Raw genomic sequence first — 23,136 nt, 5'->3', positions numbered from 1 at the left:
TGCTTGCTCACACTTATCTATGGAAGCCCATTTCCACTACTTGAAAGGAAAAAGGGCCTTAAGTACTAATCATAAGACAGTCATGATATAGTCATAATAATGAGATAGCAAGTCAGTATAATGAGATAATTATTCTGAATTGATACAGGTAATAATAATGAGTAACTCATTATAATTATAATAACTCATAATTATGAGATATTAAGTTATTTTTATGAGTTCCAAAGTTATATTTCTATTATTATATTATTACATGTATTAAAACCAAATTAAAAATGGATGTCTGGACTTGTCTTTACTACTTGTGGGGCAATTAACAGTTGTTTAATCTTTGTATAGAAGTGGAAAATGCTGGGATTTGTTTAATCTTTTAATTAATTAATTAATATTAATAAACAGGAAGTCCCCAGAACCTACATAGAGTGGAGAAAGTTAATACATTCAAATCACATATGAACACTCAATAGGAAATAAAGCACTGAAGGCAAAAATAAATAAAATCTCCATAGTGTCTCATTTGCATGCTTAAAACAATACCAAAACAAACCCCAAGCACAGCTAGGATTTCATTTGTAAAACCACATTTGAAATATTCTTCATTGTGTTCATAATACATTAGACAGGCAATCTATTCTGACTTTGTGATTAAAAATAAGCATTAAACATTGGAATTCATAGCAATGATATGTTCTGATGACTTTCTCATAACTGTGATTTAGCAGCCCAGACCGTGAGTAATAATATTATTGGGTCCGCCCAGAAATCAATATGCAAAACACCAAAACACCTTTTCCATTATGACGTATTATCTCTTTATTATGACTTAATCAACCTAGCAAATTCCTTTTCCTTTTCCAGTAGAGGACGGAAGAATCTTGGTCTAATCTACTCAAGTCTGTGTCATTATTTCGCTTAAGTAAAATACTGGGTGTGGTTTTGGTCTAACTAGCCAACTTTAATCAAGAAGAGGTTTTAATAACGATTGAAGGTGGGCGGGCTATAGTGTCTCACTTTCTACTTCTCTCCTCCTATCCTGCCTGCTGGTTTGCTGAGAGTCTGTTATCCGCTCTGTTCGGAAGTGTTGAGGTGGTCTGCTGTTCGTTGTTGGATGTGGTGTGGACTGACTGGGCGCTGATCTGCGTAGTCCGTGCTCATGGCGGCGGTTCGCAGTCTGCAGATATCGGTTAAAGCCGAGAGCGGCTCGGAGCGCTCGGACTCGGACTCGGACTCCGATTCGGACCGGGTCGCCCGAGAAGCGGAGCCCATGGAAGTGGAGGAGGGAGAGCTCGAGTCAATCCCAGTTAACCGGAGTCTGAAACAACTGCTGCCGGTGAGTTCACTCGGAGCCGCGGGCCTCAGGCCTCGATGTTTCCTGTTGAATAAGCTGTTGAGAGTTCATCGTATCTTGGCTTCACCGCCACAGAGATCCGAGTGATCCACATTCTCCTGCTTTGTGTTTTCAAAATGTATCTGTTATATTTACATATGGACATGTCTGTTTACATCTGTGAAGATTGCGTTTATCATCTTTAATTGATACTGTACAATAATTTTACATGTAATATAAATTATCGCGAATAAAGCTCCGGCGCCAAGTTTTCCTGCTAGTGCTAACATTATTTAACGACATGGTAGCTAACATTAGCTGTAAGCTGCTAGTGGTGTGTCATTTACAAAGGAGTCGATTCTCTGTTTAGGTTCAACATTTAGAACCGACTCCATCCCTAATAAAAAACGTGAGGCTGATCGTCGTAACGGTAGATGAAGCGAATTGAAACTAAACGATATTTTTAATATTTGGAGCAAAAACTTGGGCACTGCAGCTCAGTTGAAAGAGTCGACTCTGCCATGTGAGCCACTGTTCAATTGATTCGAATCACGGTCAAGAGCCGCTAGTGCTAGATCAAGCATTTGCATTAGCTGATCTGCTAGCTATGTTTTTGTTGATTCGGAAAGTTTGGAATTGTAGTATTTCGGATAGTTTTGTGCCCTTTGTTTCGCTCATTTTCAGGTAACTATTGTTTTTTTAAGTCAGCAGTTTTCGTGATCTTAACTAACATTAAGATCTTACCTACTTTCTGACTTCTCCTTTGGGAAACAGTGGCTCAAACTTTAGAATATTGCTATGTAGTAAAATGTTTAATGTACTTTTACATCCATGTACATTATTCATATCCCACAAGAATGAAGCAGTACTCTGAAAAATAGTTACGGTTATTTCTATATCAGTGGGGATTATTTTATTATTATTTGATTGTTATTTTATATTGTGAGAATATACGTGCTCCATTGCAGCCAGCAGCAAGGTGTCTGAACAAATTTCACCAAACTGCTTCTTTCTCTAACTAAGCTTATATATTCCACGGCTAGCAGCTCTTACTCTTGAGCCACAACTAAGGAGAAGGGTGGTTATGAAAAGCAATGAAATGATTTTAGTAAGTTACATCAATAAATATTACGATATGCAATTTTGTACTCCGTAAACTCTGCACACATGTACAAACAAACAAACAAACATGTACTTTCATCCAGTGGGCTCCATCCATAAGATTTATTTTCCATAAAGTTTGTGTATACATACATACATACACACTTAATTGAAGACATATGTGTTAATATTAACAATTCCTTGAATTGTTGTTACATGTAAATATATCTACATGTCTAATCTGTAAAACCTGTTCAGTAAGTTAAGACTAATTCCTTCTGTGTGTAGCATTCTTGACAAAATGAATGACTGCTGTTCTGTACTCCATAATCCACATTTTGGAACTTGACATGTTTATTCTGTATTCTCTAATGGTAGTATCTAGACGTGTGGGAGCACACTATTTTGTAGTGTACCATCTAAAGCATACACAAGAAAACATTGAAAAACCTAAAGTCTGACATTTTCTCATATCCCATGGCAATTAGCTTTTAGATCTGTAGTCAAACTTCTTTTTGCAAAGGTTGGGTGCTTGAGCCAAGACTAAAATATAGCAAAAAATATTTTATATTTAATTTATATATATATATATATATATATATATATGTAATATCTAAAAAAAAATGTTAACTAATCTCTAGCACAAAATAGAAAATGTAACCGCAACTGTTCATTTACTTGAAATCAAATATAAATATATATATATAAACACATGGTGTTAATGTGTGTGTGTATATGTATTAGCTGTATTAATTACTGTGATGTCTTCTCAGGACACAAGCCGACGGTATGAAAACAAGGCAGGCACCTTCATTACTGGGATAGATGTAACGTCCAAGGTAGGTCCCTGTTGGCAGATGTGGAAACATTAGCATCAGTAAGAAATATTCCTTAGTTTTTGTATGGTGGCTTGAGGTGTTTGATCATTGATGTTTATTTAGGAGGCAATTGAGAAAAAGGAAAAGAGAGCGAGGCGTTTCCACTTCCGTGCTGAGGACACTCTTGCTCAGAGGAATGTGGTTTTGGATAGAGAACTGATAAAAAAAGGTAATGTGTGCACTTTATATGGGTATTAAAAAGATGATAATAATAATATTAAATTCTATTATTCTGTGTAACTGGTCAACTCCAGATGAGCCAATAAATGTATAGCTTTGTCATTAAAAGGATCATCAAATTAACTTTCTGGAAATGCATGCCATCAGTGTAGACAAGTCACACTTGCTAAAAGGTATTTTATATTTAAATAGGTAAATATATTAAAAGGTATGTATTTATATACATGCTGATGCTATATTTAGGTGTTTGCTCATTTTAAAATTGGTACTAATTTGAAGTTAGACTGGCTGTGACATGATTTCTTCTCTTCTTTATAATCTACATTTCTGGTGACACTAGCAGTGTAGGACAATAATTGGATATGCTCTTCTGTTAGGAAGAGTAAAGTGCCAAGGGAGATAAGTCTCTCTTTCCTAGTCTGCTGCTGAAACTCATTCACACCTTACTGTTTTCTAATAAGCTTTAGATTACTGCATAAACTGCAAACGGTCCAAAATTCTGCTGCTGTTCTCCTAACTCACACTGTTCACATCAATACACAATTGTTCTTCCTAACCCTATAAACCTCAGCAGACTCTCAGGTTGTCTTCTGATGGCCTGCTCACTATTCATTCTGCAAATCTCCACAGCTTGCTCTAGACTTGCTCCACATCTCTAGAACCATGCATTCAACAATGAAATTGTCCATGTTCAAATCTAAACTTGAAACACAGGTTGTCACTAAAACTTATTATAACCCATTTGATTTATTTCCTTGATATTTAAGTACCTTGCAGTTTGTATGATGCTCTGTGCTGCTTGTTCAATGTATTGTTTGCTGTAAGAGTCTTTCTTGAAAATAACTTTATGAATTTAATGTAGAATAATATATATATAATAATACCTGCACATTGCTGAAAATTGTCACTGAAGTTGAGAAGGTCATGGTTTGATTAAATGTTCTGCTGAAATACCTTGCCGTGGCACTGCTGGGACTAAGCAGTAAAATGTTTTTAATGATTTCAGTATTTAGTTTGTTTCACTGTTTGTTTATGTTCTAGTTTAAGGTTTTTTATATAGTCAAATAATGGCCAAGAAATCTGTCAATGTGTCTGCTTGAAAGGTTTTATAATAAAATGTTTAATTTTTTGTCTTGTTCATCTTTTCTAGCAATTCCAAAAATAAGACTGGAGGCTTTGCATCTAACAGGTGTTGATGACATGAGCACCCAGGATGTGTTTGGTTATTTTAAGGAATATCCTCCAGCTCATATTGAGTGGATTGATGACGCATCCTGTAAGTTAAATTACATTATTTTGTTGACTGTAAATTTTATTAACACACACAGACCTGTCCAAAACATTTTAAGCTGCTGTTTTCCAATAATGTAGTGTAATATACTACAAACCTTCAGAATAGAGATACAAAGGTTTTTTTTGGGGGGGGGGCAAGGCACAAGATCATGCTTGTTTGACAAAAAGACAACAAAAAAAAGATGTTTAATTGATATTCGAGGGGCCCAGTGTTTATATAAAACATTCTTCACGCTAGACCTCACTACCAAAAGGCACTGATTGGTGCTTAGAACTGGTGACACAGGACATATTGAGCCCAAGGGTTCATTTTGCATACGCCAAATTCTGACCCTAATCTACAACCCCAATTCCACAATTCCAATGAAGTTGGGACGTTGTGTAAAACAAAAATAAAAAACAGAATACGATGATTTGCAAATCTTTTTCAACCTATATTCAGTTGAATACACTACAAAGACAAGATATTTAATGTTCAAACAGAAACTTTATTTATTTGTCTCTAAATATTCATTCATTTTGAATTTGAGGCCTGCAACATGTTCCAAAAGTTGGGACAGGGCAACAAAAGACTTTTGAAATTTGAGGATTGCTCAAACACCACCTGTGGAATGTTCCATACAGAACAGGTTAATAAGAAACAGGTGAGTGTCATGATTGGGTATAAAGGTAACATCCTCAAAGGGCTCAGTAATTCAAAAGTAAAGATGGGGCAAGGTTCACCACTTTGTGAACAACTGCGTGAACAAATCGTCCAGCAGTTTAAGAGCAACGTTTCTCAACGTACAATTGCAAGGATTTTAGGGATTTCATAATCTACAGTCCATAATATCAAAAGATTCAGAGCATTTGGAGAAATCTCTGTAAGTAAGTGGCAAGGCCGAAAACCATCATTGAATGCCTGTGATCTTTGATCCCACTGCATTAAAAACCGACATCATTCTGTAACAGATATTACCACATGGGCTCAGGAACACTTCAGAAAACCATTGTCAGTGAACACAGTTCATCGCTCCATCTACAAGTGCAAGTTAAAACTCTACCATGCAAAGCGAAAGCCATATATCAACATGACCCAGAAACACCGCCAGCTTCTCTGGGCCCGAGTTCATCTGAGATGGACTGACACAGAGTGGAAAAGGGTCTTGTGGTTTGACACATCCATATTTCAAATTGTTTTTGGAAATCATGGACATTGTGTCCTCTGGGCCAAAGAGAAAAAGGACTGTCCGGATTGTTATCAGCGCGAAGTTCAAAAGATGGTATGGGGGTGTGTTAGTGCCCATGGGTAACTTGCACATCTGTAAAGGCACCATTAATGCTGAAAGGTACATACAGGTTTTGGAGCAACATATGCTGCCATTCAAGCAACATCTTTTTTCAGGGACATCCCTGCTTATTTTAGCAAGATGATGCCAAACCACATTCTGCACGTGTTACAATAGCGTGGCTTTGTAGTAAGAGTGTGGGTACTAGACAAGCCTGCTTGCAGTCCAGACCTGTCTCCCATTGAAAATGTGTGGTGCATTATTCATTCATTCATTATCTATTACCGCTTATCCAGTTCAGGGTCGCGGTGGGTCCAGAGCCTACCTGGAATCATTGGGAGCAAGGGAGGAAAACACTTTGGAGGGGGCACCAGTCCTTCCACGGGGCAATACACACATTCACACCTATGGACACTGAATATTTGCAAAAAACAAAGTTAATCCATTTGAACATTTAAATATCTTGTCTTTGTAGTGTCTTCAATTAAATATAAGTTGAAAAGGATTTGCAAATCATTGTATTGTGTTTTTATTTATGTTTTACACCACGTCCCAACTTCACTGGAATTTGGGTTTTAATCAGTAATCTAATCTCTAAGTTCCAAATCACCAGTTGGTGAGCATATGCCCACTATTGTCTTAGACTCTTGTTGGAATACAGGAGTGGAATCTGATGTGGTCTTGTGCCGTTGCAGCCCACCTTCCTTAAGTTTTGGTGGGATGTATGTTCAGAGATAATTCTCTGATTACTATTATTGTAATGAGTGATTAAATACATTAATGTATGCTTCCGGAGAGTAAGGTAGAAGATCTGCCATGAACTGAATGTTTTGTTGTATTTTTATCATACATATCATTTATACAGGTTTGCACACCTAGATGTTTGCTGGCACAAAATCCAGATTATTATTATTATTTATTTGTTTGTTTCAAAATATTGAGACCACCCTGTCTGGCACCAACAAACAAGCCATGGACAAAGTAATTTAGAAATCCACTTATGTATTCCACCCCCACCCCCCATTCTGATGTTTGTGATCATAGGTTCTTAACCCATGTCAGTATATTTTAATTCTTTGTGCTAATGCCAATAGATTGACTGATGGGATAATTGCATAACTGATAAAGTGTATATATGTTATAATAAAGCTGCTGATATGTTTGTACATTTACAATGTAATTCTTAAAAACATTGTTCATTCGTTTGTTCTCAGGCAACGTAGTTTGGTTGGATGACATAACTTCAACACGAGCTCTTATTAACATGAGCCAAATGCCCGACGAAAAGGTTGCCGGGACTGCTGTCTCCAAGACCACAAGCCTTCCAGTCAAAGAACAAAGAGGTTAGTCCTGTCAGTCCTTTTAATCTAAGTGTTTTTGGAGTTTCTTGCCAAAGAATCAATGTTTAGTTCCCCAAGATGTGGTAGGTTTGGACAACTTTACCTAACAAAGGCATGTTTCCATGTGGTTTTTATAGCTTCCCGAACGCATGGTTCCGACGATGAAGAAGAGGAAGGTGAGGTTGACGATGATGATGACGTGGTGGTGAAAGCAGATAAGAGCAGTGATGATAGTGAGGGGAAAGCGAGTGAAAGTGAAGAGGAGACAAAGAAAAACACAACACATGGAGGTTCTGAGGTAAACAGAATGACAGAATTGCCCAAAGTATTTGCAAATACATGACAGATTTTTTCTGTTCTTTTGCTGAATTTAAGAGTTTTTGCGTGAGGTTATTAGATGATGTATTCTCTGGCCCTTAGACAGACCTGCTCACTCAGGCAGAGCGAGATTCTCTGCTCCGGAATGACCTGCGGCCTGTAACAAAAACCTTCAAGGGAAATAAGCTGTTTCTTCGTTTTGCCACCCAGGGTGAGAGAACACATTAGCTCTGTAGTTAATGACAAATACTAATTACAGTGACGTTACAATTTTATAAGGTTCAAACATGTTGAATCTTATCTCTGATGTTTTGGATTTGCTTTAAGTTTTTCCACCATAGCCTTCATTTGGAACAAGTTTGTTTTATCTAAATACACCACAATGTGAGAAGGCACTCAAATCTCTGCTCTAATAATTAAGTGCTCACTAGTACCAATGCTTTAAATCAGAATCCCACTTTGAATTCTGGAGTGATGCAATTATTGCCTTTGGTTTCAACAGATGACAAAAAGGAGTTGGGTGCAGCAAGGCGGAGTCGGTACTACATGAAATATGGCAATCCAAATTATGGAGGCATGAAAGGCATCCTTAGTAATTCTTGGTAAGAGAATCATTTATTTTTCAGCTCTGAGTTTATAAATCTTCATCAGCAACTATTTTATTTACTCTTTGGAAAATTACTATTTTCCAAAATAACTTGAAATTACACTTTAAGTTAAATGAGTTAATGAATTAAATCTTAAATCATCAGTTTAAATAATTAATGTATTGGGTGCCAAAATAAGATTGATTATTTATTTACTTACTTATTTTTCCTCTTCATTTTTAGTTTGCAGGCAGTAGCTAATGTAGTTACTTAGTATTTTAGTAAATGTAGGCAGTTCCATCTATTCCTTTAAAATGAAGAAGATATATGGAAAATTATAATTTGTCATTTTCTTTTATTTCTTTAGGAAACGCAGGTACCATACACGAAGAATCCAGCGTGATGTTCTAAAGACCAAAAAGACCTTAATTGGTGACAGTATGGGACACACGCCACCTTACACACACAGACATTCAGGTATTAAAAATCAAATTAGGTGATGATGAATTTGGATTTCATTTTGACATCTCAGTAAATTCCAGGATGTAGAAAGATGGTAATTTCACTATTTTTCTAATTACAGCTGATCTGGTAAATCTGCCAGAGGAGCCCATTGAAGAAGAAGAAGAAGAGGAGGAGGATAAAGAGGAAGACATGGATGCTGACGATAGAGTTGTTGAGTACCGAGATCGGTTAGACAAAGATAAAAGTTCAAGAATTGGAGAAGGGGGGCTGCATAGTCGTTTAGGCTCATCCTCAGCATCTTCAGATTCTGACGAAATGGACTATGATCTAGAGCTGAAGATGATTTCAACACCTTCACCTAAAAAGAGCATGAAGATGACCATGTATGCTGATGAAGTAGAGAGCAATCTTAAGAGCATTCGGTAAGTTTTCAGAATCTCTCATATTGCTTTAAAAGGAGTAATGATTCTTTTTACAAAGCATGTCTCTTTGTCATATTCTTCCCAGAAATTCGGTTCGGAGTGACTCTGGCTCTTCCAGTAGTGGTGTACGAAGTCGCATTGGTAGCAGTGGGAATAAATCTACATCAGAGAAAGTTACCGATGTCAGGCAGTTACTGGAGGAGAAAAGACAGGGCCTCACTCATCAGAGAACACGTCCATTTGTGGCCTCCAGTGGGAAGACAGGTTAGATATGTCGCTTCTCTTTTGCAGTGGGTTTAGTAAATAATTTAAAAAAAACATGGATAAGTGAGTTCGCCTATGTTATGAAAGGCTTTAATCCCCCCCAAAATCATAACTACTAAATAAAATGTTAATAAGAAAAATTTAAACCCGTTTTGCATTCTCTTTACATTTGATTCCTTATCTGCCATTTTCTCATTGTAGATGTGAGACAGAGGTTGGGGAAGAGACTGCACTCTCCAGAGAGACAACGTTCTGTCTCTCCTGTCCCCCTGAGGAATACAACTTCTCATAGGGAACCTCTGTCCGATGTTCACAGCAGACTTGGGGTGTCAAAACAGGAAACACGAGGTCTCTACTCAGAATCATCCAAAGATAAAAAGTCAGGTAATGCAACATAAACTCATAACACATCTTTGATTCTCACATTAATACTAACTTTCTGTAGTGATTCTTAGATTTTTTTTTTTTATCTTGTGTGTGCTCCATCTTCACCTTTCTCCTGTCTGTGTTTCTCTTAGGTGGTTTATGGAGCCGACTAGGACCATCTAAAGATGGCGAAGGCAATCGTAACCTTTCTGGCCGGAAAGGTAGCAGTCCTTCATTCTCACGGGGGAATCAGCAACGGGATGAAGTGGACTCTGATGGAGTCAACGATTATAATGGTGAAGATGATGATTCTCAGCTACAGAAAATGTGGGGGGCCATGATCAAGCAGAAGGAGCAGCAGTCCAGCAAAATGAAGAAAAGCCGTCTAGACAACCTTCCCTCACTGCAGATCGAGATCAGCAGAGACGGCAGCAATGGCTCTGACAGTGACTCCTGAGAAGGAGTAGAGAGTCAATCCATGAGGAACAAGAGAGAAAACATGTTGCAGAATTCCTGACAAGACCCTTACAAATAGATACCTTCACTCCAACCCTAGTACATACTTGGATCCTGGCAATAAACTTCTTTGAACATTAAAAGACAGGGAATGCTGGAATTCATTGTGTTTAAAGAAGGGTCAATAAGGAAGAAGAACATTTCTTTGTCATGTTTTTCCTTTTTTGGTCTTTCTTTAAAAAAATGTTGTAATTGGTTGTGGATTATGCATCTTCAGGGCCCATATGCATTTTATGGTGATGCACCAAGTTAAAATTAAGAGTAGATCTCATGATGGGACTGAAAAACAAGCAGTTTCTTCAGTGTATTACAAGAGTACTTTCGTGGTGAATATTCTGTCAGCCAGAATAGTCAGTTTTACAGGAAGCTAGATCACAAACTTGAGAAAGTTTTACCAAGTTATTGATGTGGAAGAAAACTATGGGCTTGCACATCCTAAATCATTTTTGCAGACAATATTGGAAAAATACACTGGACACTGATTGATTAGTACTCTTGTAAATTCAGTCCTGAATATGGTGTACAATACTGGAGCCAACCTATATTATGGTCATTATACAAAAAAAAAAAAAAAAAAGTGAGTGGCCTACATTCCCAAACATGGTCAGTGAATTCAACAAGCAAAAACAGGAAAAAAAAGTTATTGTATGTGAAAATAAATTTTTTTTACATAATCCTAAGAATTGTGGTGTTAATTTATTGGGTTCTTCATTAAGTTTCAGTGTTAACCCGAAGTAAATCAAAAAAGTTACATTAATTTTGGCATGTGTACTTGTCAATTTGTAATGGATTTGTTCTATAGTATTCAAATAATACCTCTTCAAATATTTAATGCAATTGGAGAACGGATTTAACTATATTTTAGATTTTTTTTAAACTAGTTCTACTACTGGTTTTGTAAATGCAGGGTAAAGATGTAAGGAAATACTCTCAAAAGTTGTTACTGAACAGGTTTCACCTTTCCCCAAACCTTGTGGCTAAATTCAGATTACCATATATTGTATCTTATATTATGTACAAAATAATATGTCAAAATGGAAGTTAATATTTAGAGGCTTAAAACAAATGCAATACATCATGCCCTCAGTGTAATTGTCCACTTGGTTCAAGGACTAATTTAAATACTCCATTTGACTAACAGAAGGAAAAATTGAGGGTTGAACATTGCCAGTATATTGGACACTGGTAAATCTAAGGGAGAGGTTTATTTAACTGATTGAAATGCATAGAGCGATTCTTTAAATATAAAAACTGTTAAAAGCCTCTTAATATTTTGGCATCTTATGTACAAGTGCTTTCCAGTCATCAATGTAAACCCAATAACATTCATTACTGTTAGCCCAAAATGTACATTTATCAGTTATTTCCATCTTTATCCACTGCTCATCCCTGCCTCTATCTTCACTCATCACTGTTCTTTAGCCCCCACCAACAACTTTATGTAGTAAGAGATTGAAATTAGTTTCAATGTAGAAATGCGGAACCATAATTAGAAGAGGACTTTTGTTTTGAAGATAGCTTTTCAAGCTAAAAGCCCTTAAATACTATTCCCTGTCTGTTTCTCTCTCCGGTACTGTCGTTGTTCAATTATTTCTGTATGTATCTGTTAGAACACTGGAACAACTATCATCTACTGTGTGTTTGTTTTTGGGGTCAGTTTAAAGCAGCTTTGTGTAGGGTGGCTATCCGTTATCAGACTGTTTAGAAGCACCGCTGTGTAACGAAGCAGTTAGCGTTGACAGAGCTTCAGGCTAACCGCCCGAGATTTTATCTGGGACGGGGTTTTGGGGATTAATTTCCCGCAGACATGCAGTAGAAGTGGGGACGTGTCAGTAAAGGCCTCGGTGAGGTAAAATGGAAATAACAAGAGCGGCGGGGACGTGCTTGTCGGTGGAGTGGTGTTATTAAAGGTTAAGAGGTTTTATCCGCTGCGGCAGGATGCTCGAGGGTTCGTACGGAGCGGTGGACCGAGATAAACCGCTGTTCCGCCTGCCCTTCACTCTCTTCGCCGTGGGAACCGTGTGCCTGCCGCTGCTCGGATTCATCGCATGTATCACAGTCTCCATTCTCTATCACTATGACGAGGCCACGTATACACACTGCCAGGTGAATATACTATGCACCACCGTAATTTTTTTTTCATTAGGAATAAGTACAAGTTTCACCCACGTTCATTTGCGTAACTTACTGGGCTCAGCTATTAAGGTCATCATAGACAACGGTTGTTATTAAATATTATCAGCTTCCCCTGACCAAAATATTTTAAGTTGTTCACTAAAATTAGCTAAAGACAATGCACAGCGTATGTGATCTCCATAGAAAGGGACACCCTTGAACAGCTCTACGTGAGCCTAAATTCACCATGCTCAATGCCGAGAGTCTGCTACACAGTAGGAAAAGAAAACTCACTGGGATGGTGTCCCTAAGGCTATATTTTGAGTACCTTTTTATAAAGGTACATGAATGTACCATATTCAGTTTCAAGTTTAAATTCAGAAGTTTCATTTATTTCCACTCCAGACTTTTTACTTTTGCTGTGTAAATGTTTAATAGCTTTTGCAAATGATTGGGTATTTTCTGCAGGTCCTTAACTACCTCCCATCCATCAGTGCGGCCATTAGCCTTACTCCAGAACGTTACATCTGGCGCTTCTGCATTGGCCTGCATTCCGCCCCACGGTTCCTGGTGGCGACAGCCTACTTCAGCTTTTACCGAGGACGATTTGGGAGGCAGCTCAAGACCCAGCTACTGAGTGTCTTCACCCTTCTTTGTGCTCTGAGTGAAAATATTGGATTGCTGCTACTCACCTATGTCTCCTCTACTGAGACATACAGTAAGTGTTTTGGATCTAGATTTTGGATCTAGTTTTCCAGGATTAAACACAAACAAGAACAATTAACTGTTTTTGTTTTTGTCATTGTTGTGTGATCCTCATTACTATAATGTATATAGTGTATAAGATACGTGTTTACAGATTATTAAGTTAGATATGTACAAAACATGTTTGTTTATCAAAAATAATTGTTTTATAAAGCATCTAATTTCACCTAAATATTGTATACATCCAGATGGGTTTTTTTTATAATGACTTTTACAAAAAAACTTGTTGAAACTCTTAGACCACACCCTCAGGAGCATACTGTCTCAAAAGTTCACTGTCTCAGTCAACCAGAGTCTTTGAAATGAACATGTGTAATGGATTTTTTAATATATTGAAATTAGCACGATATATATATGTGACCGATATAGTATTTGCTGATATGTGGATATTTTTTTAGTTATTGTTATTAGTCACATAGTGGAATTTTAGCTCATATTACAACCAATAACTTGGTGCTTTTTTGTGCTTGAGCATATGCACTGATGTCTATAAATTGTCTGCCGTGTGGATGTTTTTAGCAGTTTCTGCAGAGAACAGTCTCTTGGATTAAATTTCTCCGTAATAAAAACTAAATTAAAATATGTGCGATGCTCAGTACACACACACACACACACATCAATAGAGGTGTAAACACATACACAGCAGGTTAAACAACTCTAACATCACAGTGTAGGAGCCCTTCTTATATAAAACACATGAAAATAGATATAGACAGCTATTCACTCAGCTTCTGAATTTATTACTGAAACATGATGATAAATGGTTACAAACACTTGCTCAAACACTCTCTCCCTCTGAGTTGCTTTATGCCACTCTCTCCCTTGCTCTCCAAAGCAAACTCGGTGCTGCACTAATTAGTGCCCCTCTAGAAACCTTTCATGCTGAATCAGCAGTAATTCTTTGATAAAATATAAATGACGTACACTTAAACTTAAAGGATAAAATAAAAAAGTACAGAAATATACAAATACTGAAGAAAAGGCTTGTCTTCTGCCAAAAATAATTAGTTTTTCTTTAGTCCAATGAAAACTTGCTTTAATTACAAAAAGATTAAAAATGATCGGTTATTATCGGTATCAGCCACTCCAAGGTGCTAATTATTGGTCATCGTATCAGCCCAAAATTCAAAATTGGTGTATCTCCAATTGAAATGTGTAAAATTAGTTGTTTAGGCTATTAGAAATATTGTTGTTTAGACTACTGCCCATGTCACTGGAGTGCCTTCTAAATTTAAAGATTCCAACTCCAAGCCAAATGCACTGCACTCTAGGCTTCAATGAGCTTGCTTTGTTATATCTCTGATGAGAACTAATATGCCACAGCGTGTCCAGTGCTTGATCTAGGCCTTAAAGGCAAGTGATATCTAACTGTCCAACACATGTTTGGTGAGGGGGAGTGGGGGATCACAGTTTCTCCAGGACAACATTTAACACAGAGGAACAGCAGTCAGTGATGCAAATGGAAAATAAATACTATAAATACAGACAGTTAGAGCAGAGTTATTGGTTCAGTCCGTCAGACAGATGTGTACAGCAGTTCAGAATGTGTAGGTTGTGTAACACAGAGGCTTTACCTTACTGCTTAAAATATTAGAAAGATGAATTTGTGTCAGTTGGCTCTAAAGAAAGCTGACTGATGTCATGTGTCTTTGGTTGTTCGACAGGTTTCCATAAGAATGGCTTCATCCTGTTTATTGGGAGCTCTCTAGTCCACATGTTGTGCACCTGCAGGCTGTGGTGGGTGATTACAAAAAAGTATCACTTTATTGCTGAGGTAAGTTTCAGTTGGGTTTATCCTCACGAGACCAGCAGAGGGCACTATTTTCACAGCATACTTCACCCCGTATTCATCTCATTATATATCATTACAAATATGCCTACTTCTATTTCTCATCTGTTTTAGACAACTTGAAAGAATGTTAGCAACTAATAACACAGATTGTCATTGTAGTAACTCAAAACTAACACGAATGCTAACACTTGAAGGAAATCAGGTTAGGAATAAAACATTTTATTTATGTAAAATGATGATTAATATAAATGTTTAAAAATAAAATCAAACTAAAAATATTTAGTCTTTAAATTTTTTTGCATATTCTGCATGCATAAACAGTTCTATTTGTGCAATGATCACTGAATTTGTTAACTGACATATACATTTTGTAATTTGATTATTTAAAAAGCATTAATTTGATGTGTGATAACATACTGTGAACTGTGTAATGTAACTGTGTTCCATCTATTTCATCTACTCTGTGTGTTTGTGAGCATATGTGATGGTAAGTGTTCACTGCCCCGGATGGGTTATATGCTGAGAGTCCAAATTGTGTTGTACAGCTCTGAATTGACAATATAAAAAAGCATGTTTAATATTTTTCACGTTTTCACATTTCAAAACTGCATCTTGCCCACAGACAGTATAGCTGGAGACTGTGTTAATAAGAGGTGTAGATATATCTGTGAACTGGGAGTGGATGTGTTGGAGACCACAGAGGCTCTTTATTTTAAGGCTGTGAAAGTGCAGTTGCAGTATGTGTGTAATGTTCAGTGTGCAAGGGAAGTGGTTTAGATAGACTGAGCTTTTACAGAACCTATCGCCAGCTGCTTGCACCACAGCCAGTTGCAGAGGAGAAGTGGTGAAACGTTCAACGATTTCTACTCCCTCCTCATCTTTCTGAGGCTGGCCTTTCTCCATTTCTAATGGCATATCTCAATTTCCTTCTCTTTGTCCAGTCTCTGAAACAGGAGATGACATCATATCGCTACAAGATCCGCCTCTTCCTTCTCAACTTTTGCTCATGTTTAGTTGCTGGCTACTTCTACTGGCGCCACAACAAGTATTGTGAACCAAAAAGTGAGTGCAACACTTTGCCCCACCCCTTTATTTTTTTTATTTCTGAATATCTGTCTGTTCCTGTGTAAAAGGAAAATAGATTGGCTGCTGAAGTATCACAATAACCTCCATAAAGAAATACCTGAAATCAAGTCTAGAAAAAGTAACCATTTCTTTAATTCCTAAATTTGTATTTAAACACAGTGCTCTCAAAGATTCTAAATCATTTTATTTATTTAAATCTGTCTATTTGTAGCATGAACAGGCCAATCTCTCTCTCTCTCTCTCTCTCTCTCTCCCCCTCTCTCTCACATTAACTCTCATGATAGTCGTCAGTCACGTCTGAAAGACAAGATTGTCCGACACTATCCCCACAACTCTGCGCTGAGCTTAAAATGTAGATTGGAAGAAGTTCGGTTTGAAGAATGGAAAACTAGACAAAACCAAAGTCGCATTGAAGTACACTGGTGGTACAATCAGTATATGATTATTTGCAATTTGCCACTTTATGTTCCATTTTCAATTTTCCCAAAGGATGTTTTGTAAGCTTTTATGTTCTACCTCAGTAGCTCATTGTTCTTTGATCTGATGCTACATTTGTGCCTATAGTGAACTTGAATATTGTTTGTTTTTCATTGCCAGAGTGGCTCTATAAAGTTATTTCAGTGTAATATGGTACACTAATAAACAAGACATACTTCTGAATTCACATGTCAAATACAACAACTGTACTAGTAGTATTTCATTAATCTATTTGAATGCAAGCAAAAACACATTTTTAGTATTAACTTACGTGAATAATTATGAATCATTTAAAACGATCGTCTCCTTTAAACAAGAAACTATCGTGTTATTTAACACCTTATTATAGTGAACTGAATTGTATCAAAAGCCTACTCAATCGAATCTAACTGGCATGTATGTGTGTGTGTATATGTATGTATGTATGTATGAGTGAGCTCTGGTCAGGTGTGTCTATATTTCAGGTTGTTTTTGGGAAACCAAGTTAGGGTTAAGTCCTCATTCTGCATGTGCTACATTATTGTGTATACTTGATTGGCCTAACTACAGTCCATATCTGTCTACTATTGAAAATGTCATGCACATCATTAAGAACGGTTGAACAGCAGGATTCGCACATTAAGCAACAATGTGTAAAATTTCCACTTGCAAAACTGCAACAATTTATTTCCTCAGTTCCCACGTGATGTCACTTTATTGCTTTTCTTGGCATATGACGGATATTTTTGGTACTTGAAATGCTTACTGTGCGTTTATAGGAAACATATATTCAGACCTCTCTAAATCAGTTTGTGAAATGTGGAAATAAAACCTACTTATGTTGGTTTTATATGTTTTTACTTGGTTTCAAATATGTTTGTATTTGTTTTTTTGTTTTTGGTCAGGATTATTTTATAATCCATAGGGCATAATAATAGTTCAAATATGATTGGCTTCTCTTGTATGGTATGCATGGTAGTGTAGAGATTTATGATTCTGCAGCTTTCTGGGGCTTTAACACAAGTCCCCTTTGTTGCTCTGCACCTGAATAAGTGACTTTCATTAGTAGATTAGTAGCCCAGGTATTAAAGAGTTAAACACATCAAAGAATTGCAGCAAGTGACTGATTTGTGCTGTATCAAGTTTTCTATTGAAACAATAGGAGGTTACACCCCTGCAAAAGTCATTTGCAGTGCTTCCTGTAGATCACATCTTTAGAGTCAGTCTCACACTGTTTAAGTTTTTTTCAGACTGAATCAGGCTTTAGTGTTTTTGGAATCTTTAATAATAATTAAAGATTATGAATTCTGATAAGTTTGTTTCTTCTTTCTGTAGTTTACACGCTCTTCGCACTATGTGAGTATCTGGTAGTGCTCTCCAACATGGCCTTTCATATGACAGCCTTCTGGGATTTTGGAAGCAAAGCAGTCATGGTTACGACTCCACCAGAGGGCAAGCACATCTGACTAATGAAAAAAAAAATCCTTAGTGGGGCAACCAAATGTACCCACCCTCATGTTAAATACCCAGAGAGGCCACTATGCGTGTGCAGAAGATAGAAATCAAATAGACATTGTGTATGTGTGCATTTATATCTTAAAAATTTACATAAATTGCCTAAATGTATCTGGTTGAAAATACTAATTATTTTATACTGTTTACTGTTGCTAAACATTCATTACTGTATCAGTGATGTACTGTATTTGCGCTGCTTATTTAATTTTCTTAATTTTTAACCTGGGATGTGTATATATTTTGCTAGGAAAATTATCAGTTGCTTCATAGCCTCCCCTCATTGTTAAAAGTATGTATTAAAATTCAGCAGTTTTATGGTACCAATAAATTAATAGTATTGAGAAATGCCCTGTCATTCAAAACCAAATTTCACTAAGGAGCCTTATCTGTGCTTAAAAGACAATAACCTGTTCCAAGGTCTCCCTCCAAATTCAAAACCATTTCTGGTTTAAGCCAAACCTATTTTTGCTTTGTAAGCTGTGGTATTAGATGGAATTTATAGTTTACAGTTCAGTACATTTATATTAATCTTTATTGAATATGAACAATATCCAGACATAGCCCTGGTTTCTCGTAACAATAGTTCTTCTTTATTTATCTCTACTCATGCAGTATGGCTGTAGCCTGGATTATAGATGATTCTGTCATTTTAGGGCTCTAAACACACACTTTAAAAAGCACAACTGACTATTCCCTGTACCATAAGTGTTGTGGTCACATAAGCCACAAAAGCATTCCATGTTTTGTTCATGACATTTGGGTTTGTAGCTAATACAATGCTCTTTTTCAGTAATTCTGCATAACTACAGTTGTATTTTTCGGTGAAATTAAACAGAATTGTTTAAATCAAACTGTAACGCATACCTCATATTTGTTAATGTCTCAGGTTTACTTTAACGTTTAGTGGATTTTAAGTGGTGGCTTGACAGTTGATTGTAATTTATGTCAAGAATAAGGTTTTGTTAGCCCAGCCATCACTGCCAGTGCATCTGAATGCTGAAACATTTATATTACATAACCAGACATATCCACACTGATTACTATTAAGAGTTTATGGTGATTTAAAGTGATATTTCGTAGTTTTATTTTTTGTAGTAGATATTTATGAGCCAAACTGAACAGGTTAATTAAGACTGATCCCATTTTTACACATGATGTTTTTTTTTTTTTGCCTTTTTTTTTTTTAATGGATAATTCTGGACAAAACACTGATTGTGTTAAGAACTGTATAGAGCCCTGTACTGAGATCAGACCCCGCTCAGGTTCTAGGTCTATAATCTTCATGGTACTCTCTATTTAATTCTCAATATCGTGAATTATTTTATCAGTGTCCAGATTGTACAGAGTTTAATGCTTGTCCTGATGTGTGAATTTACAATTTCAACGATCAGTGCAAAATAAATAACTGTATTCTAAAAATGGTCATTTATGTTTACCATATGATTAACACATTTGAATACATTACATTATGGAAAGTGTGTTTTTTTTTTTTTTTTAAGTGTCATGTCCCCGATCAGTGTAATAAATTCCCATTGGAACACTCTGAATTACCTTGTTTCCCTGTTAATTACAGAGTTATGCAGAAATGTTTAATAATGTGTGGAGTTCCTTTCCTCAGTTACATGGAAAAGCTCCTTTTACTGTTGTTATTATTTTAGTTATTGGCGGTTTTGACCCAACAGTGGTGATAATATTTAATCAGATTGCGTCAGAAGTATATCAATGCAGGTTATGTGAAAAGTCTTATATTAGTGGGGGTATAAATGTCATGTTCTCTATGAGAAAATAATTTTATGCGTTTTTTTTAGATTATCATTTAGAAAGGTTTTTTAAAAGAAGATATATAAAGTATATCCTGTTCATTGCATATTATAGCTGATCACACAATATGGATCTGAACAGGACAGTATTCATGGTGTGTTTACTTGGCGTCTGTTTATTACAGGGCTCCAGTCTCAGGTTTAGAGGTCTTTCACAGAGCAGGTAAATGAATGAAGAATTCTGAACAAAGCACCCCTGTTAACAGCCCAAAAACAAATAGAAGTACTGAGAACTCATTTGACTGTCAAATAACTGCGGTCAGCCAGCGGAGGGCTAGTGAAAACCTTTGTCACAAAGAGGGATGGGCTTGTGCGTAACTTGTCCTTTTAACAAATAGTTTCATGAAAATCTAATACGGATTTATATATAAACATCCATGTATAATGGGCACAGGCTAGTCTATCTCTGACCAGGACCTACCTGGAGGAAAGGGCAGAGAAGTGAACAAGCTGTAATGGTATGATGAGGGTGAACAGTCAAATAATGGATTGCTGTTTATTTACTCCTGAAGTGGGAGAGAGATAGAGGAAGCAGGCATAACAGAAGTGCTCTGGGGGGAAATTCCTCCATTGGCTAATTCCCACTGACCTCTCTTGCACTCCAAACACAAAAAAAAATGATCTCAGCAGATAAGACTCAGTGACAGGAATACAGTAACTGGTAAAAGTTCCTCTCTACAGAAGTTTAAGCAAGTGTGGTTTTTAAGCAGCAGTGGATTTGTATAATGGGATGTAGATAGTAGATTCTGACTCAGTTTTATATTCAATCACATATAAAATATTAAACCTAAAAATAATCCTAATATCGATTTAAGAGTTTGTGGAAATCTCTTATAATAATAAAGCTAGCTAATTTAAGGTGCACCTACACACTGTGTATATATTCTATGTAGAAAAACATGAAAATGTTCTGTTCTAGAGCATCAGCAAATAAGCTACTATGAGCTGCTAATGGGCTACAATGCTTAATGCCCAGCATCAGCTTGAAGAGTATAAAGCCACCCCAACCCACAGAGAATTTAAAATGTGTTTTCTGAAGTGACAGGGTTCCATCCTATACATAGGGGATGAGCTGAAATGAATCACCCAACATCAGCACCTGGCCTCATCTTGTGGCTAAATACCTTCAAATAATTACACCAATGTTCCAAAGTCTAAAATACTGCAATGTGGTATTGTGGTAATGTAACTTTTAAAAACCTCCCATATCATTAACTAACAATTAAAACCCTTGGTTTTAAAGAATTTGGGTTGAGTTTTTTGACCACGAACACTGGGACATATGTTTTCTTTTCTTCACATTTATTGTTAAGCTATAAAAGATAATTTCAACATGAGGGAGTTTTTGTAGTGCCTTTAGTGTGAAAATAAATTATGTAAATGAGAGAGAGATGGAGTGAGAGAGAAAAGAGCGAAGTTGTAGGCCGCAGAGGGAAGTAGTTCAAAAATGTTGTGTGCACGCCTGCTTATCCCAGTCCTCTCCTGTGTGAGGACCAGTCAGTATAAGGTAGATAGGGAAATGAGTGAGCAGCAGAGGGCTCTATTTAAATGCACAGTGTCTCTGCTTCCTCTTTCAATCTACTCTCATCTGTCGCTCCACAGTCACTGTCTGACTGTGTCGGCACAATGCTGCACACTAAAATTATTCGTGCAAAAACAAAAACTTTTCATACTGTAATAAATCATTGTCCGATTTATGTTGTAGGGGATGGATTTCACAAGAGAAATATCAATGCTATTTTAATTAATACTTCTATGCAGTACACTGTATTACATTATATTTCATTTTCCATTATCCAAGCCCCATTTCCAGAAAATGTGGGACATTTTGTAAAATGCGATAAAAGCGAGTATTTTTCATTAATTATCTGTAACCGCTTATCCAGTTCAGGGTCGCGGTGGGTCCAGAGCCTACACGGAATCATTGGGCGCAAGGCACCCTGGAGGGGGCGCCAGTCCTTCACAGGGCAACACACACTCACAACTATGGACTTTGGAGTCACCAATCCACCTACCAATGTGTGTTTTTGGACTGTGGGAGGAAACCCACGCAGACATGGGGAGAACACACCGAACTCCTCACAGTCACCCGGAGCGGGAATTGAGCCCACAATCTCCAGGTCCCTGGAGCTGTATGACTGCAACACTACCTGCCACTGTGACGCCCTATAAAAGCAAATATTTGTGGTTTTTAATTCTCTTGAACTTTTATTATACTCATGGGCATCTCTGGGCCCAAGTTTATCTCAGATGATCCAAAAGTTGAAACTTGTGCTGTGTTCCGAGGAGCCCAGCAGTCATCTCCAGTATGTGGACTGATACTGTAGCTAAATAGTGTGTTAATATAAAAGCATTTTAATGTATTTTATTGATGAATTGTTCTCTGTTAAATAATTATGATTATTTAGAATGTAGTCTGCAGTGACAGTCTTGCCTTTATTTTACGAGACATTGCATCAAAACTGTGTTAAATGGCATAAAATCTGATAAATAACACCCTTCGATGTTGTGCATGTAATTGGCATTAATGGCAGTGGAAGTTTATGAGAATCAAGATAAGGCCAGTAGTTTTTGGTGGAGCAAGTCATCATGTGAAAGTGTAGACACTTTGCTGCTGGGGTGTGTGAGGAATGGAGAGTGAGCAGATCGGGGGATGTTTGTGCTTGCTCTGTTTCCAGGAGGTAGATGACTTCCCAAGGAACGCCATAACATTCCGTTGTCAGAGGCTGTGTAAAAGGCAACCTTTTCATAGCAGCTGACGCTTGGTTGTTTATCAGTGACAGGTTTGTCCTTGTGTCCCATGCCTCTGAACTAGAGACTCTTTGTTTTCAGTGTTTATTAAATTCAGAACTTATTATGGTCATGCAGAAGCCAGTTGTGACCATTTACATGTATGTTGATGGTATTTGGCAAACACTCTTATCCAAAGTTTTTTTTAAATGTTACATGATGTAAACTAATGCAGTGCTAGTAATATATATATATATATATATATATATATATATATATATATATATATATATATAGTCCAGAGCCTACACAGAATAACTGTTCATTAGCGCATTTACAAAATCAGTTCATTTGAGCAGGGAACCACTATATCAAATCAGACTTACAATGAGCTGTTTAACTGTTGCTTTGAAATGTAGCAGATATTCACTGTTTCAAAGACAAGTGAGTGCTGGCCCATTAAACATACAACACACAGCCAAAATCTGTTACACTGGAACAGGCCAAAAAAATGTAGTGACTGATTACGTTT

At 36.9% G+C, this 23,136-nt stretch overlaps 2 protein-coding genes across 3 annotated transcripts; both read left to right on the top strand.

Moving 5' to 3' along the window:
- Positions 1 to 824: 824 nt before the first annotated feature.
- ncbp3 (nuclear cap binding subunit 3) lies at positions 825 to 10,968 on the top strand. 2 transcript variants are annotated; one of them, XM_066646770.1, is made up of 13 exons: positions 825 to 1,330; positions 3,202 to 3,267; positions 3,370 to 3,475; positions 4,637 to 4,762; positions 7,262 to 7,390; positions 7,525 to 7,685; positions 7,808 to 7,916; positions 8,208 to 8,307; positions 8,660 to 8,769; positions 8,876 to 9,179; positions 9,265 to 9,443; positions 9,645 to 9,827; positions 9,962 to 10,968. In XM_066646770.1, the coding sequence occupies exons 1-13, from the start codon at positions 1,154 to 1,156 to the stop codon at positions 10,264 to 10,266; spliced, it is 2,055 nt and encodes a 684-aa protein (XP_066502867.1). In that variant the 5' UTR covers positions 825 to 1,153; the 3' UTR covers positions 10,267 to 10,968. The 2 variants fall into 2 exon arrangements, with proteins under 2 accessions (XP_066502867.1, XP_066502868.1); XM_066646771.1 differs by lacking the exon at positions 825 to 1,330 and adding an exon at positions 1,900 to 2,011.
- Positions 10,969 to 11,875: 907 nt separating this feature from the next.
- Positions 11,876 to 19,580, top strand: pgap2 (post-GPI attachment to proteins 2). The gene is made up of 5 exons (XM_066645698.1): positions 11,876 to 12,431; positions 12,909 to 13,158; positions 14,870 to 14,979; positions 15,939 to 16,059; positions 17,875 to 19,580. Exons 1-5 carry the CDS (start codon positions 12,264 to 12,266, stop codon positions 18,003 to 18,005), a joined length of 780 nt encoding a protein of 259 aa, XP_066501795.1. The 5' UTR covers positions 11,876 to 12,263; the 3' UTR covers positions 18,006 to 19,580.
- Positions 19,581 to 23,136: the final 3,556 nt, after the last annotated feature.

This window comes from Hoplias malabaricus, chromosome 15 (assembly GCF_029633855.1).
Source record: "Hoplias malabaricus isolate fHopMal1 chromosome 15, fHopMal1.hap1, whole genome shotgun sequence".
Taxonomy (NCBI): Eukaryota; Metazoa; Chordata; class Actinopteri; order Characiformes; family Erythrinidae; genus Hoplias; species Hoplias malabaricus.
Note: the sequence above shows the minus strand (reverse complement) of the source record. Positions and strands in the feature narration are given on the sequence as shown.

What these genes read in the sequence shown, in the direction of transcription:
- ncbp3 (XM_066646770.1), top strand. Translation starts at nt 1,154, where the DNA reads ATGGCGGCGGTTCGCAGTCTGCAGATATCGGTTAAAGCCGAGAGCGGC. An exon ending in GTCTGAAACAACTGCTGCCG is followed by an intron (nt 1,331 to 3,201) that starts GTGAGTTCACTC and finishes ATGTCTTCTCAG; the next exon opens with GACACAAGCCGACGGTATGA. An exon ending in GGCATCCTTAGTAATTCTTG is followed by an intron (nt 8,308 to 8,659) that starts GTAAGAGAATCA and finishes TTATTTCTTTAG; the next exon opens with GAAACGCAGGTACCATACAC.
- pgap2 (XM_066645698.1), top strand. Translation starts at nt 12,264, where the DNA reads ATGCTCGAGGGTTCGTACGGAGCGGTGGACCGAGATAAACCGCTGTTC. An exon ending in CTCCTCTACTGAGACATACA is followed by an intron (nt 13,159 to 14,869) that starts GTAAGTGTTTTG and finishes GTTGTTCGACAG; the next exon opens with GTTTCCATAAGAATGGCTTC. An exon ending in AGTATCACTTTATTGCTGAG is followed by an intron (nt 14,980 to 15,938) that starts GTAAGTTTCAGT and finishes CTCTTTGTCCAG; the next exon opens with TCTCTGAAACAGGAGATGAC.